General features: G+C 37.3%; 2 protein-coding genes across 10 annotated transcripts in view; one reads left to right on the top strand and one right to left on the bottom strand.

Moving 5' to 3' along the window:
• KRAS (KRAS proto-oncogene, GTPase) overlaps positions 1-18,016 on the top strand; it is a 23,457-nt gene extending 5,441 nt beyond the window's left edge. Inside the window, exons 2-6 of one of the 2 annotated variants that reach the window (XM_009493292.2) lie at positions 848-1,026; positions 3,351-3,510; positions 10,880-10,995; position 11,605; positions 17,893-18,016. In XM_009493292.2, the coding sequence (XP_009491567.1) occupies positions 848-1,026; positions 3,351-3,510; positions 10,880-10,995; position 11,605; positions 17,893-18,009 (573 nt within the window). In that variant the 3' untranslated portion in view covers positions 18,010-18,016. The remainder of the gene's footprint in view (positions 1-847; positions 1,027-3,350; positions 3,511-10,879; positions 10,996-11,604; positions 11,606-17,892) is intronic. The other variant, XM_009493293.2, reaches the window with a different exon arrangement.
• ETFRF1 (electron transfer flavoprotein regulatory factor 1) lies at positions 5,905-23,803 on the bottom strand. 8 transcript variants are annotated; one of them, XR_012832007.1, is made up of 6 exons: positions 23,719-23,803; positions 23,290-23,619; positions 22,551-22,918; positions 19,804-19,868; positions 18,127-18,214; positions 5,905-6,053 (listed from the first exon to the last, which is right to left on the bottom strand). XR_012832007.1 is itself a non-coding variant. In XM_009493291.2 (2 exons), the coding sequence occupies exons 1-2, from the start codon at positions 23,761-23,763 to the stop codon at positions 23,404-23,406; spliced, it is 261 nt and encodes an 86-aa protein (XP_009491566.1). In that variant the 5' UTR covers positions 23,764-23,803; the 3' UTR covers positions 23,242-23,403. The 8 variants fall into 8 exon arrangements, 1 of the variants encoding a protein (XP_009491566.1); XR_012832006.1 differs by lacking the exon at positions 5,905-6,053 and having other exon boundaries at positions 18,016-18,214; XR_012832009.1 differs by lacking the exon at positions 5,905-6,053 and having other exon boundaries at positions 18,016-18,214; positions 22,551-22,765.

The raw sequence follows: 23,803 nt of genomic DNA, 5'->3' as shown, positions 1-23,803 counted from the left end.
AATATCTAGTTGCTTGGGACTTTGTACAGATTTTAGCCACTTGAATCAGTGACCTGAAAACTTTAAATTGATAGCATTGAAATAATTTGTTCCAACATCTCTGTGAACTAACTCATCAGGGCTTTTATATGACTCTCTGTTGGTCTGTCCTGGCTAAAAAGCTTGAACTTTGATAACTTAATGACAAATGTAATTATATGCACCTGCTTAGGCATACAAAAGAGATTTCCTGTCCCAAACACTGAAGGCTTTTTATACTTCATTTCCTTTTCAGTGGCATAGATTTTTTTGAGTTGTCTTACTTGTGAACTCTTTCTATGTTACTTTGTACATTGTTGTTGCAGCAACACTTTTGTAAACATCCATAGAATGAAGGTCAAATCTTACTTTAAAAAAAAAAAAACTGGTAAATTGAGCTTAAACAAAGTCAAACCTCTTAAAATCAGGATTACGAGTTTCTTCAGTTCTTCTGTTAACAAAGGGGAGATGCTTTTGATCTGGATCCAGTTTGTACTTTTTGTCTTTTTGTGCAAAATAAGAACACTGTTCTTTTTCTGTGTGTGTGTGTGTGTGCGCGCATGTAGATGTACTGTTACTGAAGATTCAGAATACAGATAAAAACATGTCCTTTCAGTGCTCTTTCCACTTCTGGATCACTATATACATGTAAATATGGGACACTTTTCCTACTGTCATTTGCCCATTTGTAAAGTTGGATTTTAACTCTTAAGTGTTTTCAGTCATGCTTGATTACTAGTAAACAACTTTAATATCTCCTGAATTATAGGTGTTCAAAATCTTACTTGTTTGTGTTTAACCAAGGTTTATGGTTTTTTTCTTTTCTTAGGATTCCTACAGGAAGCAAGTAGTAATCGATGGAGAAACCTGTCTCTTGGATATTCTTGATACTGCAGGTCAAGAAGAATACAGTGCAATGAGGGACCAATATATGAGAACAGGGGAAGGCTTCCTGTGTGTATTTGCTATAAACAATACAAAATCTTTTGAAGATATTCACCATTATAGGTGTGTATATTGAAAGATAATTGAGTGACTCTTGCATTAGGTGTATATGTTGCTTGCTCTTCCACTAGGTAATAGAATAATCTCTTATGAAATAGCATCTGAGAGGAAATTTTCAAATTAGCAATATTGCAACTTATTTGTGCATTTGTAGGTCTGGAATTTTGGGTAATCTCAAAATCTGCCGCCTCGTTCGCAAGTTAGGCAGACAAAATATCTGAAAGCTCTTCTGGTATAAACTAATGTGACTTGGTATTTCTGCCTGTTCATAGTGAAGACTTATCTAAAGGTAAATGCTGCCCATTCCATAGATAAAATTGTGTGCTAGGATGGAAAGACTTATGCAATTGAAATTGTAGAGACAATAATGTCAATTGTTAGCTTTTGTTTTGGGGATGGAGGGGAAACACCTGTGGAGTGTTACTAGAAAAGTAACATGGGTGAGCCCTGATGCCTAAGAAGGGCAGACACACACAGGACCAGAGCTCCAGGATGACTGTTAAAAACCAACCTGTTATTCTTCATATTCCCTTTTTTTAATAATTAGTTAAAAATTTCAACTCATGCTTTCTTTGTCACTACACTAATTTAGAAATAGAAGCAGTCTGTGGTGATTACGATACCAGATCATTTATAACATTTACAATAGTAGCTTACTATTATTCTGAATTCTCCTTGGGTATTCTGTTAGAAGGCAATGCAAATTCCACCAAAGATCACTGAGTTGAGCAGCATCAGTTTAAGATTAGGCCCAAACACATAATGTTAAGCTATTTATAGTTAGGCATTTGTAATGCTGTCGGATCTATGTTGCTGTATGGTGGAGAGTGTTTTGCTATCACTATGGCCCACAAACGTACCATCTACTCATACGCTGAAGTTGCACGTTTTTGTTATGAATAGAAGTTACAGTTCTTCATTTAAGGTGGGATGCCATGAGAGTTCAAGGTAATCGAAGTCAGGAAGTGCAACTGCCCTGATCACATAGTTTCATTTTCTCCTGTATGCCAGCAAATCAGCTCATTTGATTGTGTAGTGTGCTGATGTGAGTAGCAAAACAGGTAGATGCCTACCTACAGAAATAGTTTACTGCTGGCTTATGTCCCTGGGTCAGTTGTGGGATCAGGGGAGTACTTCTGCAGATGAGGGGCAAAACTGCTGCATACTAACCCAGGCAGAGATCAATACTGAGAATGTGGGCACTTTCTTTCAAGACTGTTTATTTTCTTTAGTTAAATTGAGCTAGCCAGCCTTTGTATAAATTTCATTATATATAAACTGTCCTAATTGAATGTATTGGTCCTGGTGACTTTAAAAAAAAAAAAAAAGAAACAGTTAAGAGCACAGCAGGGATGGCAAGTTAAAAAACCGCATCTATTGCTCTCAGAAAAAACATGAACTCCATTATCTAACCAGATTATTACAAAAGGGTTTCCTCTGGTTGTAGAGGAAGAAGGGACAAAGGTAAGATAGATGTTGATATAAGGGGAAGAAGGAGCATGGAGGTTTTTATGTGGCATTTCTGTTGTTGAAGAGGGAGTGCAGCATTGCGTAAGAAGTCCTTCCCAGTTTATTTCAACAAATGTTGTGAGTTGAATGCTGGAGTATCTACTGTGCATTCACACACCTGGGGATGACCTTGCAGACTGAAGCTGAAGGCTTATAAATAAATAACTGAAAGCAGTGACTAAGGAACATACTGCTAGATTATTTAGGAAGACAAAAGTAATGAAACATTGTTATTTGAGATTTTTGACAAGTACATTTAACCAGTATTTCAAGATGCTTTCTAACTAGTACCAAATTTCTCTTTGTAGAGAACCAGACCAGTGGTCTTCAAAGTTTAAAAAAACCCTGTCTAAATGCAGAGTTTGTAATGCTGTCTTTAATTAAAAAACAAAAAAAACCCCCAACTTCCCCCCCACAAACCAAACCAAAATCGAGACAACAGGCATAGGGCTTTTGACAGTGTTTTATCTTAGCAAATGAATTGAGTATTATGAGTGCTGAGTGTGAGCAGTAAGTAGAAAGTTTTATACCAGAACTGCTTAGGCTTGTTCTGGCACTAGCTGTTTAAAAAAAAAAAAAAAGTTTGCAAAATGTCAACCTAATTTTTTTTTTTTTTTTTAAATAAGATGAGAATCTTGATGGTGACAGGATTGGTCAGTTTAGTTTTTGGTGGCTTCTAATAGTGTATGTGCAATAAATTAACATAAAGAATGATGTTGGAATCTGTTAATTTAATTTTGTTTCATTGTTTTAAAATCTACCATATAAGCTATTAATACCTGTTCAATAAAATGTCTTTTCCCCCCCCTTCTTTTTAGGGAACAAATAAAGAGAGTTAAAGACTCTGAAGATGTCCCAATGGTGCTAGTAGGAAACAAATGTGATTTGCCTTCCAGAACAGTAGATACAAAACAAGCTCAGGATTTAGCAAGAAGTTATGGAATTCCTTTCATTGAAACATCAGCAAAGACAAGACAGGTAAAGCTCAAAACTTACCCGATACAAATGTAGAACTCTCATCTGTATTATCATAATGTTAATTATTCTAGGCATTGACAATTGCTTGGTCATATCAATAGACATGTTTCTCCAGAGTAGAAATTCCTGTGGTGTCTCTTTCTGTCAACTCACTGACAGCTGGTAATTGTTTATTAATGAGTGATTTGCTTCAGTTGTGCAAACTCAAAGAGTGAGGCCTGGGCTGCTATTACTCTCCACTGTCAGATGGTTGCAGCATTCTTAACATTGTGATAGGTTTTAATAGAATAAAAAGCACTTACACTTAGTTGTGAAATGCTTTTTTCCTCAGCAAGAGGATTAAGTAGACAAACAGCTAATTAGTTTATTCTGTTTTAAGTCTTTTCATTAATAACAAAAGGAATTTTTCTTTAAGGCATTGATTCAGCATTAGTGCGACATGCTTGATATACCTTTTTATAGCAAAGCAATTGACCGTAAGTCTCTTTTGAAATTACTGGATTAATTGCTTGTGTAAACTGATACTCTTCTAAGACTTTGGAGCTCACTGTTGGTTTATCGTACCCCACTGGTATAGGTGAAAGAGGCAGCCATTAGGGTCCTTTCAGTGCTTCTCTCAGGGTTTGCTGGGACAAAGGTGTACGTAGTGGTACATCTCTGTATTCAGGAGAAGATGAGCTATACAGATGCAGATGGAACTGGTTCTTTACTTCCAGAAGAAAGCATTCTTTTTGAAAAATGCTGATTTGTGGTTTTTCTTTTAAGAGTAAAGACTTACTATCAGTCCAAATTAGATCAGGCCAGAGTGGCCAAATAACTCATGCTCTCTGCATAATCAGAAGTGTTATGTGCAAGTTATGAATCGGGGAATGAGGTGTAGCAGAAGGAGGCAAATAGGAGTAGAATACTGCAATTTGAGTAACTGCTCACTGTAACTGCAAAATAGATTCAGCTGCATCACTTGGCAGAATTTCCTCATAGACAGTATGCAAGTTATTTTTGGATATAAGAAATGAATATTTTACTACTGCAAATTTGCTACACCCACCCAAGTTCCTGACAAGTTGAAACCTGGACTAATTAGTAAAACTTTACAGAGGAATCAAAGGAATGCTAACTTCTGGCAATAGAGAAAATCTCTGTTGTGTAGTTCTGGTTTTTTAATCCTACCTAACTTTAATGGCTGAGAATAAATTAGGCCAGAAGTGTGTTCTGAAGAATGTGGCATATAAATGGATTGAATAATTACAGTGTTCTTGTTTGGAAGGTCCTGTATTAGTGGCTGTCATTGAGATGTTAGGATGAAAAAGGAAGAACTCCGAAATTATGTTTGAGGTTTGAAATAATAGAAGTTCTGTACTAATATCTAGACTTTACTTTTGTTCAGCCTGTTGTTAAGCTTTGTTTAGGAAATACTTTCAGTAAAAGTGACTACACAAAAGGAGTATGTCGATACGATGCTGTATTTTCAAAGATTTCTTCTCCCTACCCCACCTGCAGTTTGCTCCTACAAGCAGCCCCACCATGCCTAGCCAATGGAAAATTGCATGCTCAAAAATCATCACTCCCGTTCAGTTTTATAATCTTTGTTTACACAAAGTAGTATCTGCTTTTTTTATCTTCCAGACTTTCAAGAGGTCTGCCAGAGGTTTGTACTTGTTTCAGAGGACAATAGATCAGTCATCTAGGAACTGTCATTCTATGATTTGACTTTTTATCTGTGATTTTATATTTCTGGAGGTGCCAACTGAAATGTTACAGAAGGGACTGTTGGCTTTTGTTTTTCAAAGCTGAACTTTACACCTTCTACAGATAAGGAGTCCCTAAAGGTGTCTCGTGGATTTTAAAATAAAGATACCCAGTAGACTCTTTAGAGAATGTTGGCTTCTAGAAGTTGAAACCACTAGGTATGGTTGCTGATTCTTTTGCAGTGCTGTTCATCACATGTTGTGTTATGAAACTGCTTCATAAGGTGCTGTGCTAATAAAACACTTTTGAGAAGGCAGAAGGGAATTGGAGGAAGAACCTGATCCTTAATTACACCAAGATCATCTAAATATTTGTGGTTTTGTATATATATGAGTGTACATATGCATTTATGTATTATGATCCTTCAGTCGCACTGGCATATATAAAAAATACATGCATATATATGTACACGCACACCCTGTCTTCTAAAGTAACTTTTTAAATTAGGGGATTCAAACCATTTTGCGAGCTTTATGTGGCCCATGGACTATATTTTTATGGGGCAGAATTCAGTCCTTGGCTAAAAATAAATAAATAAATATCTGGTCCTCTCTGGTTACATGCAGAACTTCCAAGTATGAACCGATGTAGCTGGTGGTCTGATAACTTCTGGAATTTGTAGAAAGTCTGACATGAATACTTAGAAGTAGGAACCTTCTTTTCCTTTCCTGGACGCACCTGTCACCATGCTGAAATGTCACCACTAATGCCCTGTTGAAGGGGCCCTCACCATCATCGTCTTTCCTTCCCTGTGCCCCACTTCTGCTGGAGTCCAGAGAGAATCAGAAATGTTTCTGGGGAAGAAAACAGGGGATATGAAAATGGAGAGGAGTTGGTCATGTAGTCTGTTTGGATTGCCAAGACACTCTTTTTAAATGATGGCATTGTACGCTCATGCAAAACGGTATCTCAGTTCTGGATAATTCAGTTTAAGATTTTCAAAAATTCATAGACGACGTCAAAAATAGGTAAGATGAAAAACACTGAAATGAAGTGCAGAAATAAGTTGTTCTAAAAGTTAGTGTATTTGTTTTTATTTGGTTCTTGCTGGCAATAAAGGTGTAAACTTTAACTTACTGCAAAAAGGTGGTGGTTTAAGCCAAATCCCTGTGTGAGTTTTCATACAAATCATTGAGTTCATCAGTGAAACATTAGCTTAGTGGACCCTATGACTTGGATATAAGGCTATAGATTATTAATTTTAATTAGACCACTGACTGAAATGAATATGATTTAATTTATGAAAATAATCCTATTTCTAAATGTAAACGTGTCAATACTGGTGTTTTTGTAATGCACGTTGCATCACTTGTACTCATCCTTTCACCATCCTTATGCAGAAGGGTGTGAATTTCTTAGGTTTATTTTGGTAGCTGTTTTTGGTTTTCTCTGATTGACATAAGCTTTAAATTCAAATTCTTCCCTGTCCACATGAGCATATAGCTCCCAATATTATCAGTAGTAGCAATGAGAGATGAGAGGCCAACTGGATTTATTCCCACCAAGGCTGCATCCTGTATTTTTTATTGGGCTTCCTTTTGCCTGTGAGTTACCCAAGGAAGACCTGTAAGGCTGTACCCCAAATGTGGTTTGACTGTAGGATTTTGTTTTCCTTGGAACATTTCAACTGTCCTGCTAGTATGGAATTCAAAGGAAAAGCAGATATATGGGCATTATTGTAAGAATAGTAAGGGATTCACCAAAGCATTAGGTGGTGGTGTTGAGAATATACACTTAAACAGACTTTTGAAGTGTTTAATGAAGAAGTTGACCTAAATCACAAGGATGCTGTTAAAAAAGTGTTATAGTTATTTCAGCTGTCTGATGTACAATAGGTTAGGCCCCAAACTTGTGATGAAAATAAGTTGAGAACCTGTGCCTGGTCCGATGAAGTAATCAGTGCAGTATTTACACAATTTCATTCCTGCATCTCAATTAAGATTCATGAATAACCGATAATCTAGACAGCTTGCTTGAACCAACTTGCCATTTTTTTTTAGAGATTTGTCATATCTGTTTAATGATACTGTATGTGTTTCATGCCAAGCCATTTTTAATGTAGCTCATATGTACAGGTTCCATTTTAAAACTTTTTGTTTTCAATTGCTTATAACTTTGTCAGACTTCACAATGTGGGTTGAGTTTTTTCATGTCACTTGTTTGTTGTAAGGTAAAACTTTTCCAAAAAAGTTTACTCCTTCCCAAGAACAAGGCCCAAAAGAGGGGGGGGGGGAAGTTTTGGTAATGTTGAAACAAATTCTGGTATCCAACTTGTGTGCTGAATGACTCCAGGATGCTGAGGAAACAGGTTTGTTACTTACCTTATGTAAAGATAAATAGGTGCAGCAAAAAAAAAAAAAGTGTACAATGGGTAAAATTCAAGTAGAACAGACAGCTGTAATTCTGGCACTTCTTAACTTTGGAACAATTAACTTTGTAACTTTAATCATGATAATGTGCAGCATTTAATATGAATTTACTGATGTATGTCTGGTATTTAACCATCACAAGATAACATGAGCAGCTTAATGCCCCCTCCCTCCCCAAACTAGTGGAGGTTCTGCATGTGGCTGAGTTGTAGTAACTGTTTCCAAACAGCCCTTTGAAGTATTATGTCTGTTTTTAGAGACTGCAAAAAATTAGCCTTAACCTATAAGCTAAATGTTACACGAGCTGGTAGACTTCTGCAGGTTGGGTATTCTCCAGTATTGGCTAAGCTGACCTTTACCACTACAAAGTTTTATGTTGGGAGTGCTTTATGCAAGCGAGTAGCATTCTTCTGGCTTGTGTCCTCATGAATAATTTTGATTTTATTTGTCTAACAGTTGATTTTTAAGAGACCAACTCTGATAAAGTGTATAAAGGTAGGCACAGAACACTTTAGAGATGTCAAGGCTAATTTTCATTAGTTTCCTTTAAGTGCTATTTACAGAAGCAGAATATGTGAAAACTCCCATTTGTACTTTGGTCTGTATTTGAAATAGTCCTTCTTTGTGCATAGTTGTATTTTAAATTGAATGTTTGGCTGTCTCCTAGGAATCAAAAGCATCTTGAAAACATTGCCTCGAGGTCATGGGTTCTTTGGGCTGTTAAAGTAAATAGCAGTTTAGATTTTGAAGTTTTTAGTATCTGCCAAAGGATATTTTTGCTTCCAGTTCTGACAGCTAAACGAACTGGTTAATCATATTTTAGATATGTGGTCCATGCTTATTTAAGGAAAAAAAATACTGAAGAATCTTAAAAGAAATGGGTATTAAAATGACTTCTTAAGCTTATAAGACTGGCACCTGGCTCTTTAAAATGTCACCTTGTGCTAATGAAATTAGCAAATGTGTCTCTACAGATTTTCTTGCAGAATAATTCCTTTCAACAGGATTCATAAGACTGTTCTTGGTGATGGCAGTAGTAGCAATTTCTTTTCTCACTCTTGTGTCTCTCCCTCTCTCTGCATTGCTAAAGCAAATTACAGCTCCTATTGGTGATGGGAAAGTTGGCAAAAAACATTGACTGAAGAATAGTTACCTAATTATTCACGTGAAAGCTCCATAATCAAATTATGTATTTCTACTGCAAAACAGTAGATTTGCAAAAATGTTGATTCTTGTACAGCCTGTGCTTTGGTACCTAGCAGCTGATCAATGTTTACTGTTTCCTCTTCAGGAGTAAACTTCCATTCCTTCCAGGAAAACATGAAAGTATGAGCTTTACTTGTTTTTCGCTGGTTTTTAATGGTTTCCTTTACGTTTTGCAAACTCTCAGACCTGGAATGTAAGAAGACTTGTCACCTCGTCAGTACTTCACTACATCCTAACAGGGCATATTGTGTATACCAGAGAAATACAAACCAATAAATAAATGTAATTTATTTAATCTTTAAACTCAAGTGGCTGTAGTTCAGAAGAACCCTCAGATAAGCAGCACTGTGTTAAGAATGAGTCTCAACTGTGATAACCTATGGCACATGCATGGTTCATGCCAAATGACCCAGTAACTGTGGCAGTAAATGTTAACCTATTTTTGTTATTAGATGCATAATATCGAGATGGGTTGGAGAGATAATTTATGGAAAATCTGCCAAGTAAAAGCCCAGATTGTGCATTTGGGTAGTAATAAAGTTTTGGGGCTTAAATGGTTGTACTGTTTTCCACAATCATCAGTCTGCTCTGTTTTTATTTTCAAATAATGAGTTTGTATTAAATTAACACCACTGTTGATCTGACTGAGGAGACAAGTAATGAGATTGTCAGTAAGGCAGAGGAGAGATTTGCTCTCCCCTTTAAAAGCTGCAGCTAAACATTTTGCATCTTGCTATAACAACATCCTCAGAGGTTTACCTAAATTTTTAAGTTTATGCACAGATAGAATCAGTTTAAAGCAACAGATATAACTTAAAGCTGGTGCTGTACCTCTTTATCTTGTATTTGCTTAAAGATATCTTCAGCCCTCATACTTTTTTTTTTTTTTTTAATGCTTATGGTATCCTCATCTCCAAGTGGCCCAAACACAAAGCTACAGAAGGGTAGGGTGTGACACCAGAGAAGTAAAACACGTAGCTCTGTGTCATCCCTGGAATACTTGAAGAGCTCTTTTAACCAGAGAAAAATGTGAGCAGCAGAACTTCACAGGCTGTTTGCATTTAGTTGTTATGGGACCCTAGCGGTTGCCCGAGTCTGGCCCAGAGAGAACAGATTAAATATGCCTTGTACATTGATGTGAACCAAGCTCTTAAACATGATAATAATGAACTTGTTGCTTCTTCTGCATGGAAGAATAACTTCTATAATTATAATAAGTAATTACTTTTGAAAGTTACTCTGAAATATAATATACTTAAGGTGCTTCTTAAAAGCACTTTGCCATGACGTAAATATCCCTTTTCCTAAATCTAATAGCATAATGCTTGTTCTGTAAAGTAAGTAGCTTTAAAAAAAAAAAAACCTGCCCAAAATTTAGTATCCTTAGAAGATTTTATTTCTTTGTAACCTTTTAGGAAATTACCTGTTTAGACTTTTTCTATACTTTGTTAGTTTGTTCCGCAGATTTTTGCAGAGAAACTATACCTTCTTATATAAAGAACAGAACATAAACAAGCTTATTTTTTGTTCCCTACCCAAACAGTAACAGGTTCTCACTTCGGTTAAGAAATGAAAATAGGCAGTTAACTGTGTGTGCTTATAAGTAAACTCCCCCCCCCAATCTAATAAGGTTTTGTGCCTGTCATATACATCCATGCCCACAAAAATGTGTGAAAAGATTCAGTAACACAAGCGGTATTATTTTCAACATGGTATGCAATGGAAGAAAATAATTCTTACTCTTTTTTGTCCAAGTGTTACCTTGCACAGAAAAAAAGGAGGTCTTGAAGTGTAGATATTCACAATAATTGGTAATCAATAAATTATTTGAGTGTGTCTCTCTTACTTGCATTAAAAAGTGTTTATCAAGTGGCAAATGTGCAAGCCCAGCACTTTAAATATATAAATGGAGATCTATATACTTCTCTCAAGTAAAGCTCATAATTTCAGTGGTTTTGCTGTGGTTTTTTCCCCTGCCATGGGTGTCCCAATATGTCACAATTGCTAATGAAGCAGTTTTTAAGGAGTTGTGTTTTACAATGCAGAGAGTGGAGGATGCTTTTTATACATTGGTGCGAGAGATTCGACAGTACAGAGTGAAAAAAATCAGCAAAGAAGAAAAGACTCCAGGGTGCGTGAAAATTAAAAATTGCCTTGTAATGTAACAGGGTAAGTTTTGTAATGTAACAGGGTAAGTTTTACAAATCACTTGCCAAATGAAAATGATTGACAGTGTCTTGCAAATCAGGTATTTTATGGTTAACTGATGACATAATTTAAGATACAAACCCAATCAGATTTCAGTATAGTAGTCTTGAATAATATTCCTAGCAAACAGCCAAGTACTATGGATTTGCTTTGTTTCATGGGTTTTTGATAAATAGATTAACAAGAAGTCTTTACTGCAGAGAACTTACCAAGTTTTCCATCTGTGAAACGGAGACCGGTTTTTGTGTGTGAAGTTAAGAGGAAAAAGATTTATTACAGATATATTGCAGATACTGTTGAACTGAATATTGATTGGCTCCTCAGGTTGATGAACTGAGGGGAGAGGATCATGATATTTATAGTCCTTCTCAGATGCAGAAACAGTATCTGGCTAGCAGCTGGCATACAGGATTTCTTAATTCTCAGGCCCTTCCTTATGCCATGCCATTTTTCCCTTCTTTTCCCCCAGCTTAAAAAAAATTATAGTTTGCAGGAATACGTTAGTTTTGTTTTTTTGTCAACTATAATGCCATGAGTGATCCAGACTTGGACAAAATGGTAGGGTTTCGCTTTTTTGAGAGCCTTTACAAGGGGCAGTGGGGGGAAGCAACAGTGAAGTAAAACTGGAGGCAGGGACACACACAACCAAAACAAAAAAACCTGCCAAAAACCCCAATACCCAAACTCTCTCAAAATTGGCTTTTACCTGTATACTCCACTGTAAGGAAAAAAAGGGAGGAGGAGAGGGAAAGAGCAACTGTGATATGGAGGAAGTGCTAGTCTAAACCACTTCCACTGCTTTTTGAATAAACCATCAGAATAGCTCCTTGCATATATTACTATCCCATTAATTCTTTACCTCTTACTGCACCACTGCAGAGGGTGGGTTGTTACTCCTTATATGCTTCCTCAACAGGAGGATGACCTGGAATTTCCCATTGTGCAAAAGAAAAACTGTTTGCTTTTCAAGGTGTTTTTTCACACTTCAGGACATCTTGCAGAGGGGTAGTGGAATTTGACTTGTATGCTAAAGAGGCTGTCACAACCGTAGGAATATTCCCTTCAATAAGGGAGTTTTATCCTTCTTTCCAGGAGGAGGGAGGAGAAATTTTATTTCATATCAGTTTTTACTAGATCTGCTCAGGCTTTTTATATTCTCAGCTTTTAAGTGATGAATGACTGCTCTGAGATAATTCTGTAGGTGTTTGCTTAAAAAAAGATGCACTTTTGTGATACTGTTTGTATCAAAGGTTTCCTTTGCGGGAAACTGGAAACTTCAGTTACGAAGCTCCCTAGTCTTGCATCCAAATATCTTAATAAAATTGATGCCATCAACATACCTTGTTTTATTCTTTCCTCGTTATCAAACCCAACTAACAGCAGCATGGCAAGGTTACTTTTGATGAGAACAATATGAATGAAATTGCTTAAGCATCCTTCCTGTAGCCTTCTGAAAACCAACTTTGCCATTTCTTGCTATCTTACTAACGTAGCCATACCTCAAAGTAGAATTTATTTTTGTATACTGGGACTTTAAAGATCCTGAATTCTTTCTGCTTCTCCTTTCTGTGGATTTCCTTGGGAGAAGGAGAACAGGATGGTAGGAATTGTGGTTTTCATTACTTTTTTCAGTAGAAGCATCTTTTCAGATACTAAGATTCTTCTTGGTAGCTCAGTGAACATATGCTTTTTTCCTACCAGCTTCCTACTTTCCTTCTGCCTGTGTCCAGCAGAAGTATTTTTTTGGGGTTGTGTGTGGTGGTTTTTGGTTTCCTCCCCCCCCTCTTAGAAAATAGTCTTGGATGTAAGACTCTAGAAATTAGAGTGTCTGCTCAAGGGAGGAAACGTTTGTCTTTAAGGAGAATTCACTTGAGTATAGTATTGATGGTCATTTCAGCAACTTTGTATTTAGGAGGTTAAGCTGGAGAAAACGTATTCCAAATTTATGGTGGTATAGCTGTAGTTCAGTAGTGATTCTAGTGGAATAAGTAATCTGGTATTTAAAACAGTCTGGCTTGTATTACTTCCCATTCAGGAAGAAGATGGGTATTATTTCAGTCTGATGCATAGTAGACAGCTAAGGAGAGCAGCACCTAATGATGCGAGTCTTTCAGCTGGGATTTGAGACTTCAGAAATACTCATTATAACACAGTTTGCAGTGATAGTATTTATTTTCCTTTTTTGTCTGTGGATAATCAAATTTGATAGTTCAGAGTGTTTTGCTACCTCTTGGAATATTCACTTGATCTTCTTACTGCTTGTGGGATGCCTTCTTAGTTATATTAATCTTGTACAAAGTAACTGAAAACTTTGACTACCCAGATTACCATTGGTAAAGCTGATGCATTCCAAGAGGTTCATTCCTTTGGCTGTTACATAGTAAGGCAGAAAGTACGTAACATCTCTTGCTGCATTTGTAATTTCCAAGTAGCAAGAAGAAATTTCTCTAAAACTCAGTGTAAAATCCTCAAAAGATCTCTTTCTTGAAAGCATTTAAGTTTTTACATAAATAGCATACTATAAAAAAGTTTCTTTAGGGCATCAATTAGACATCTAGATAATGTAATTCAGATTAAGCTGGGTTAATAGTAAAAAGTTTGAATTACAAACGTTCTCGATTTGAATTAAAAAAATTTCTAGATTCTTGATGAAAACTGTAATTTAATGATTTTTCCCATAGTACTACAGAGGTGTACAAATAATTTCCTTGTGACTGATACATGTATGTATGTATATATGTATTATATATCTAAAAAAATATAAAAAACAACTTTTTTCCTACTATTTAAAACTTGATTAAGGGTCTATTTTTGGGGCTGGGCTATTAAGGAATTCCCAGTTCCTTATGAATTTAGGGTTTCTTATTGATAGCCAGGTTACTTGCCAAGTCTCATGCATGCTTGTAACCATGCCACCACATACCCAGACTTCTATATGGTCGTGGGACCATGTGGTGCTCCAAAGCAAAGTTATAGCCAGGAGCAGGCTGTCTCTGTGGGAACAGTTCTGATTTTTCTGTTCCCTTTGCATTTTGTAGATGCCCTGTGGAAAAACAAGTGCCAGGAGCAAGCTCCATCAGTGCACCTTTGTTGAGGCAGTGTGGTATAGTGCTGAGCATGCACAGTGAATTTTGAGTTTTTAATCCTGAGACTGGATTTAAACCACTCATTCAGTACGTCTTTCACTTCCCAAAAAGCATGCACGCAGTAACTCCATTGTAGAGGGAGGAAGGTCAGCTGCATGCAGTCCCTTCCTACTGAAAGAAGTAACTAGAAAGGTTGACCGCCTTTCATCTTACGGTATTGGTGCCCTTAGGGACCTTCTGTAAACAAGAGTACCCACTACTTAATCCACAGACTGAAAAGTGAAAGACCTCAGTTTATCTTGAGTTCTACAGTTCCAATTCACAAATATTCTAAACATAAGTTTGTGTGTCATATTAGTTACCTGAATTTAAGAGGAATTGCAGCAGGACCAAACTACTAAATACGTAATTAATCATTTTAAAGGCTTGTTCTACAAAGGTGTAAATGCAAGGACGAAAGTTAAGTCAATTCCCTAGTATTTTGCAGCATGCGCTGTTTTAAAAAGATCGACACCTTTCTAGGTAGAATAAAGATTTCAGCCTTAATTGTGAAGTCATGTGTTTAAAGGCCCATAATAGTCTCTCGATATTACTTTGTACAAGTCATTTTCTCTGTATTTATTTCAAAACCAGTTTAATGAGGGAGGGTTGCTTGCTTGAAGACTTAAATTGCAATTTTTGTTTAGCGTGTCTCATTTGAAGACACCACTGAAAGCCAGTGACTGTCCTCGTACTGATTATTTTTCTAACGCATTAATGATGAGTGTGAAATACTGAAAGGTAGTTTTGTAAGGAAATGTGAACAGTCTTGTAGAAGAATATTGTGCAGAGGTTTTTCTTGTACCATTCTTGTGTTCTAAGAAAGAAACCATTCTTCTGTCTGTCATAATTGATTCTTAATGCTTTCCTCCTAGCTGGCTGCCTGAGATGAGAACTGCAGTAGATACACTTTGAACCATCACTACTTCTAGATCATTTCCCTACGTGAACATTGCTAAATGTTCACTTCGTGCATTAATGCTGAAGTTATAAGGAAAATACACTAGCTCTCTGTAAAATAATACTAAGCATTTCTAATTCTCAAAAGATTCATGGGGCATATGACTTCTTCCAGAACTAAGGCTAGTCTTCCATTAGGCATGCTACATAAATTTTATATTGATCAATAGTATTTAAAAATGTAGAAAAGTTATTTGCAAGTATATTTTATATATTATAAGACCTTGCAAAAGTGTGATGTTACTATTGGGAGACAGGCTGCCAAGGACTTTGGTCGAACATCAGTTATTTATAAATGTTTTATGAACTTGAATGTGAAGGTTTTAAATAAATTTAGGTTATACTGGGAGCATTGCTTTATAAGTGAAGCTATTTAACACCTCACTGTTGTTTGGACTTTCCTTATTAAGCTTCATCACCATTTGGTGTTTGACTAAACAGTAATGAATTAGGTGATTTTTGGCTTTTTGTTGTTGTGCTTTTTTCAGAGTTCACTTTCAGTTCTTTTACTGAAGTAGGCATACAGGAGTGAACGGAGACTATTATTTTTTATTGGCAGCTTGAAGGCAAACTGTAGCTGACCAGAGGTGGGACGCTGCCTGGCAGCTGTAGGGCTGAATTTCTAGACCCAGTTCTATAGTGGTGCAGCTGGCTGCTGTGATATATTAACATTATACAACTATTTCTGATGTATCTAAAAGATAATATAAGGAGTGAAGCAGTGAAGAATCAAGATCATTTTTTATCTTAATGATTTTATAACTGTCAGTACTCAAACTGTTAAACGTAAAGGCTGACTGAGAACATGGGTGCCTGATCGAAATTTGGAGCGACCTGCAAGCTAGGCAATAGAATAAACTGTTTTAGGTAAACAGGTTGTTGCAAAGTATACCGTGTAACATTGTACTTGGTAACGGTTCATAGCAGGCTTTTAGATGTGCTGGTCTCTTTTTGACCAGAGTTAGTTTTTGTCGGCTATAATTGCTCCCCCCCCCCCCCAAAATGAAAAACTACTCAACGTGAAGAAACATTAGCTTTTGTGTCTGTAGCTTAACTGTTGGAGCCGTGGAGATTTTAAGTGACTGTACATGATACAGCACCATAGATAATGTGTTCTGTGTGTCTTTATATAATTCAAATAGAATGATTTCTCAAATAATAATTTATCATTGGAACATGATAGTGTGCCCAGGTGGCCAAGAAGGCCAACAGCATCCCAGCTTGTATCAGGAATACTGTGGCCAGCAGGAGCAGGGAGGTGATTGTCCCCCGTACTCGGCGCTGGTGAGGCCGCACCTCAAATACTGTGTCCAGTTTTGGGCCCCTCAATACAAGAAAGACATTGAGGTGCTGGGGCGTGTTCAGAGAAGGGCAACAAGGCTGGTGAAGGGTATGGAGAACAAGTCTTATGAGGAGCAGCTGAGGGAACTGGGGTTGTTTAGCTTAGAGAAGAGGAGGCTGAGGGGAGACCTTATCGCTCTCTACAACTGCCTGAAAGGAGGTAGTAGTGAGGTGGGTGTTGGTCTCTTCTCCCAAGTAGCTAGCGATAGGACGAGAGGAAATGGGCTCAAGCTGTGCCAGGGGAGGTTTAGACTGGAAATTAGGAAAAATTTCTTTACGGAAAGGGTGGTCAAGAATTGGACCAGGCTGCCCAGAGAGGTGGTGGAGTCACTATCCCTGGAAGTGTTCAAAAAACAGGTAGATGTGGCACTTCGGGATATGGTTTAGTCTAGTTTGCCCTTGATTGGTTTAGGTGGGCTTGGTAGTGTAGGTTAATGGTTGGACTGGATGATCTTAAAGGTCTTTTCCAACCTAGACGATTCTATGATTCTATGGGGTTGATTTGATTGATTTGCATATGTAAAGATTTATAAAACTGTGGTGTGATTACTGTATCGGTGTGCCTGAATAATGACATGAATATGTAGAATAATCATAACTATCTCTTTGGTACTGAATTCTTGCTACAAATATTTGTATTTACTTTTTAAAGCTGCATATAGATTATTAAGGCATAAACGAAGCTAGCTAATGCTTCAGAACTTTGTGCTAATAATATATGTACTTACAATCTAAATGTGTGGTACCTATACTTCTCTAGTTTGAGGTGGGACAACATGTGCCCTCTTCAAGATGGAGAAGAGGGCAGTGCACTAAATTACTTTCCTTACCACATTAGTAATGGAATTGGAACTATAGGGTATCTGTGGCCAACCCCTGAGGCTGCTGTAAGCCCAGCTTGGAGAATAGCTGAGAAGGAGGGCAGGGAGGTGCTAGCCGTTGCTGGTGTCAAAACAGTTCATTCCGGTTGTTGTCTCAGTGCTCCTCAGAAATCAGGAGAGGAACAGCCTGTATCCAGGACTAATTGTTCAAATGATGGCAGCCCACTCAGCAAAGCTGCTCTCCTGCAGGCCCCTTTGCCCATGCACAGTAACGCAGTCAGACATGTTCCTCTTATATGACAGGAGACAACTGTATTTCCCCTTCCATCTGAGTATGTTTTTCCCAGCACGCCCCTTCCCAAGAAACAGAAGTGCTTCAGAGGACTGTTGCCCTGGCAATTCCTCCAACCCACAGTCTACTCAAGGGGACACTATAAAAGCCTCAGCAAGGAGGAGACAGTGTAGCCTCTCCTGGCAGGCAGCAAAACAGACTGCTGATTGAACGCACTTCACCTGATGGGTCAGATGAAAACAGGCTGTACCTAAGCAGGTGTGTAAGTCTGTTAATGCGATCTTAATGTGTGCATGTATGTATCTTTTCAGGGTGTTGATGATGCCTTCTATACATTAGTTCGAGAAATCAGAAAACACAAAGAGAAGATGAGCAAAGACGGTAAAAAGAAGAAAAAGAAGACAAAGACAAAGTGTATAATTATGTAAATACAATTTATCCTTATTCTTAAGAAGTACTTAAGTAATTTTTGTACATTACACTAAATTATTAGCATTTGTTTTAGCATTACTTTACTTTCTGCTTCATGATCCTGTTAGCTTTACCTGAATGCTTGTTTTAAATGACAGTGGAAACTTCATTCCTCTTAAAGTGCCAGTATTCTTTGACTGTTGGTTCTTGAACTAGCAATGCCTGTGAAAAACAAAAACAAAAAAAAAAAACAAACAAAAAAAACCACACACACAAACCTGAGAACTGTCTTAGGACTCTTTGGTGCATGCACAATTGCTAACTTCCTATTTTTCTTACTGATTGTGAACTTCTATTCTGTGTGCAAACCAAACAATGAAATGATGCTCTACACATTCTAACACCCCCTTTAATTTTTTGTTTTTTAAATCTGGTTGGGAAAAAGGACTAGTTAGCGAAAGAGACTTTCATTTCAGCCTTTCTTTTATTTTAGACTGACTGCAATATAGAGAGACCAGAAGCCTTTATAGTCTTCCTGTAGATTTTGCTTCTAGGCATCTAGTCTTGTAGCATTTCAGATCAACTTTAATGAATGTAAAGATAAAACTTTCACAAAAAAAAATTTTCACCACAATTTGTCACGGTCACTCCTTAAATACTCTATTTTTTCTATAAAAAAAAGAAAAATTAAAAAAAGACAACAATGCACATCTGGCAATGGAAAAAGTAAAAGTTCTAATTAGGTTGATTTGCTATTGTTAATGCATTGCTTTAAGACTTTCACTAACTTTTTGTGTCTGAAGACCAAGGTGAAATCCTAGCTTTCCTGACCCTCAGTGGCAAATCTTTAAGTAGCTTTGTTCCATAGGTACAGGATTTCACCCTTAGTGTCTCTAGGAAATACTAGAAAGCCTTAACAGATAAGTTGATTCAAATTCTTAGGTTAATTCATACATGGATCCAGAAATTACCATAAGAATTAGATCAGAATGAATCCTAAATTGTATAGCAAAGTAAACAGTTCTTTTTTTTCAACCCCCCCCCCCCCCCCCCCCCGCCCCCAAAGAGTGGCATTAAATATTTCCAGATGCCCATTTTGTGCAAAATAGGGGAGGAATTTTAAATCCTAGTAACATCAAATGAGTGAATGAATGAGTTGAATTTAGCTGCTTCATGCAAATAATTTGGAAATCCACTATGCCATAAAAATGGCGTAGAATTTGCACAAACTGTCAGCATAGAACATGGTTTCCAGAGTCAATGTTGTTTATGTGATGTTCGTGAAGTACTAGTTTTGTTGCACAGATTAAATGGTTGGTGAGTGGCATTCCAGTGTCTAGATTGTCATGAAGCTAGACCAAGATTTTAATGTTGTCTTTCTCTGTGATTAAGTTCTCTTGTGATTCTCCCCCCCCCCCCCCCCCCTTTTTTTTTCTCTGATTGGAATTAATGCAGAATTTTTGCAGAAGCTTTCATTTTTGGTACTGCAGTAGTCTAGTTATTCTGCACTAAAGTAAGAGCCAGTAATTTCAGTGTTGCCAGTTCCTGTTGTCTTCCTGTAAATGTCGCATTGTTTGTTTTATTAGGGCCTGGGTTCGTGAAGGTACACTTCTTCATAGTACCTAACTCAGCTGCAGAGTAAAATTTGAAAATTTGACTCTGGTGTACCCAAAAAAATAAAACACAAGACATTGAAGTAGGATAGTTCAGGACACTGGGAAGTTTGGAATGGGGAATAGCGCCATTGCCCTAACCTAAGGTATACCTAAACAATCATGTGGAAATTTTACACAGTATGATTTTTCATATACCTGGGTAACTTGGACCATTTATACGATGTCAAAGGTGCAGCTGCATGAGAGAAGTATTCTTTTGCCTGTACAAAGAACAAAAAGCCCACAGTGACTTTCATAGGTGGAGAGCTGCAAAGCCGGCAGGGGATGTGTACTGTCTGGATTGCTGCCTGTTCTTTAATTTCAATGTGGCTGACAGAAATACCTTTCCCTGCCTGCGCCCCCCATTCCCCACCCTCCACCAAAAACCCAGATCCCTTCCCCTCCTTTCAGCTTCAATGTGAAATATACTTTAGATTATGAAATATTCTGAAAAACAGTAATAGGAGAACCTAACATTGTATCATAAGGACCAATAAGGAGTAAAGAACAAATTTTTAACGTTGCAAAACATTTTATAGCTTCCAAGGTCAAAACATTTTGGAGACAGTTATTTGCACATTTTAGATGCTCTTGATTATATATGAAGAACGTAGAAAAAGCGGATAGCATACCTTGAGCAAATGGAAGTAATCTTAAGATTACTTGAAGATTTTTGGTAACTGAGTCACACTGCATGTAAAAATTAGGGCTGGTCTAAAATTCTTATGTTAAATTAACTAAACTGTTAGGAGAAATTTTAGCTGAAATGTCTTAATCATCAAATGTGGATTTATATAGCTCTAATATAAAGCTATATATAAAATAGTTTGGGTTTTTTCCAGTAAATGTGATCTGTAGCTACCAATCTGATTAAATTAGTATAAAATCTATTTAGATTAGCCCTTATTTACTTTAAAAAAAAAAAATTACACATCCTTGCCACTGTTGTGCAGTTTTGTCTTGGTATTTGTTGAGATTTGGTGAAGCATGTTGGATTGCAGCTTGCACAAGTTGATCTTACAATTACTCTGTCTTTCCCTATTTGAAATGCTTTCAAAGAACACACCTGGATACTGTCTGGTCTGATAGCAACTACTAAATGAACATGTGAATCACTTACCATGTTAATACATCAAATTGCCATGTGTCAGGGAGTAACACCTTCTTACAGTAGCTTTATGTAACTCTGGTAAACAACTTTATCATTTGGTTTTCTCAAAACTGAATTTTAATTCTTTGACCAATCCCAATGCCCTAAAATTTTTGCTAACTTAAAAGTTTCACTGTATAGATTTTGTTAGAATAACAGGATCTCTGCAATGGGTAAATACTGACACACAATCTTCTGCTCTTGTCTATACTACGAAGCAATACAATTATTACCTTCAAAGACCATCAAACTGTAAAGAAATCATTTTGTCTCAAGTTTACATAAAGCTACATAGATGGTAAATCTTTCCTAACATTTCTTTATTCCACTGTCTTGTGTTTTCATGTTGAAAATACTTCTGCTTTTTCCTCTTGAGTGCCAACTTCTTACTAGAATGACTTCTTAATGTAATATGTTTACCTGGAATGTATTTTAACTATTTTTGTATAGTGTAAACTGAAACATGCACATTTTGTACATTGTGCTTTATTTGATGTGGAACATATGCAGTGTGATCCAGTTTTTCCATCATTTGGTTGCGTGACCTAGGAATGTTGGTCATACCAGACATTAAGTTAAAAAAATAGTAATAAAAAAGACCGTTTGTTTTAAAATTTTTAATGTTTTTAGGAGTATGTGCTGTGAGGTGATCTGGAATTTGTCATTTTTTTGTCAAACTGTACTGCTCCTATTTATTGTAATGTAATAAAAAATAGTTATTGTGAGTTTCTGTCCCTGTTTGCTTTTTCTCTCCAAGAATTTCAGTGCCTCATCTCTGTAACGGAGTATCCCACGGATTGCACGGGTTTGGCAGTGGTTCTCAGTTTATTTCTGGTACTTCTCATTGCCTGTCACAAAGCTGCTGTTGTCTTTGCCCACCGGTGTTCCCTTCCCCCGAGAGGGGTGCTGCTGCGCTTTGGCGAAATGCTCTATCATAGGGATCCACCTCCTCTGGTGCGTGCTGCTCTTGCATTCTGCGCTCTGCCAGGAGCAGAGCCGTGCTTCAGGTGAGGCGGCGCTTCTCCTTCACTGCTGCGTGCTGCTTGGGCGGGACCATCTACAGTCATGCCCCAGAGACCTTGCGTTCATTAGTCTAACCAGGAGACTTGATTTTAATTAGCCGACAAGTTTAAAATACTCTGAATAGCTATTCTGTGTTCATTCCCAGGTGCATGTTTGTTTTCTTCTATCAAATGCCTTCCATAAACTTAGAGAAAATATGAAAGATGTTCTTTAGTACCGATTGTGTCCTATGGGGAAAGAAGTGTGAAACTGCTACTGTCCTATAAACTTACACTTTGGCCCTTTGTTACCACACCTGGATAATCTTTTACCAGTTATTGAGAAGGGTAGGTTAAATTTTGTATATAGAGGTATTCATTCAGAATAGGTTTAACTGCAACATGCTGTAGAGGAGTTGAGTTGATGTGGAAGGACTGTTGTTCACATCAATGTGGTGCTAGAAACCGAAGCACAAACATTTCATCAAAAAACAATCCAGCCACCAAGCCAGGAAACATGAAATTAATTATTACTCTACCCTTACTTGCTTTAGTGGTGGAGTTGGTAGTGTTAGGTTTAATGGTTGGACTTGATGATCTTACAGGTCTTTTACAACCCTAAACGATTCTATGATAAGGTAGCGTACTGTCTAATTTGCCATCTTTTTTTTTTTTTTAAACCCTGTTCTGGAATTAACATGTGTGAAGGCTTGCTATTGCCAACAGTACTACTGCAGTGATTACTTACTTACCTATATCGTGCAGATTATTTCTGTTCTATCTCCAGGGTCATTTAGTTCTTAGGCGGGGAGGGGGGTGGAAACACCAGCCAAGCCTGGTACGTGCCCAGTATCAGTTCTGGCACAAGTGTGTGCTAGTCGAGCCAAGGCCTACAGAGTTAGCCATGGAGCAAACATCCATAGTTAAACTTCTCTTCCAGGGGAAAGGATCAAGTTCCACATTCCTGCTACACAGTTACACAACACTGGAAATCAGTAGTAGCAGGAATTGGCTTCAGGGTTTAAGTGCTTAAACCACTGTTGGTCAAATTTGCCCCCTTCCTGACCCTGCAGTCTTCTTTCTAAAGCAGTAAGCCTCCACCAGCCTGCCAATGTGACTCCTGCATGTTAAGTAGATGTAGTTAAAGTCTTTAAGAATTTACTTTAAGAAATTGCTCATTTATGGTGGAAATGAATCATTAAACATAGACTTTCAAAACCAGATTAACCTCGTTAGGTAGCAAGAGAAGTGTAGTGCCTTGAATCGGCATTCAAACACACAGGTATGGGGTAAATATAAGAGCAGCTATCTGTTCAACGTGCGCATCGAAGTGAAACAGAACAATCGTACTACCACTGCTTCCTGCAAAATTGTTTTCATAAGTGAAGTTTTAGCTCAAGGAGGTCAAAAGTGGTTGGGAAAAACCTACTATCCATATAATACAAAACCCAAATCCTTCAAGTGACTACTTCAGGGGAAGCAAAGTCATACCTTATACTTCAGATGGGTTGGAAGGATTTATGTTTCATTTCTTCTAAGGTTACAGCTCTTTTATTGTTTATTTTCACGGATTTGTATCGTTACATGCGAAGTCATTAGCACCAGTTACTGATTGTCGTCGCTGTAGTAGCGCTGTTTCAGAGCTCTGTATTTTCGGAGAAAGTACAAAGCCTCCAACTCTTTTATAACAAATTCTCCTCGTGCAATTAGTTGCTTAATTTTTTCAGGATCTTTCACATCTTTATTTTTTAGGAAAGCTGCTTTCAAACGGCTTCTAAAGTAGTCTGCTCCTTTGGGATACTCCCTTCCAAGGTGCAGCAGCTTGGAAAAAAAAAAAAATATTTTTTTAATAGATCAAGTGCGCAGTGAAAGGATTTTGTCTAGTTAAGGAAAAGTGCTTGTGGCATTTCTGACACTTACATTTTTGTATAGATTCAACACTTCACTTCTTAGAGAATTGGCCATTCTCACATTTCAGCGAACTTTATTCTTGTATTTTTTTTTT

Source organism: Pelecanus crispus, chromosome 1 (genome assembly GCF_030463565.1).
Source record: "Pelecanus crispus isolate bPelCri1 chromosome 1, bPelCri1.pri, whole genome shotgun sequence".
Classification (NCBI taxonomy): Eukaryota; Metazoa; Chordata; class Aves; order Pelecaniformes; family Pelecanidae; genus Pelecanus; species Pelecanus crispus.
The sequence above is the reverse complement of the archived record's forward strand: the minus strand, read 5'-3'. Positions and strand labels throughout refer to the sequence as shown.

What these genes read in the sequence shown, in the direction of transcription:
- ETFRF1 (XM_009493291.2), bottom strand. Translation starts at nt 23,763, where the DNA reads ATGGCCAATTCTCTAAGAAGTGAAGTGTTGAATCTATACAAAAAT. An exon ending in TGTTGAATCTATACAAAAAT is followed by an intron (nt 23,620 to 23,718) that starts GTAAGTGTCAGA and finishes TTTTTTTCCAAG; the next exon opens with CTGCTGCACCTTGGAAGGGA.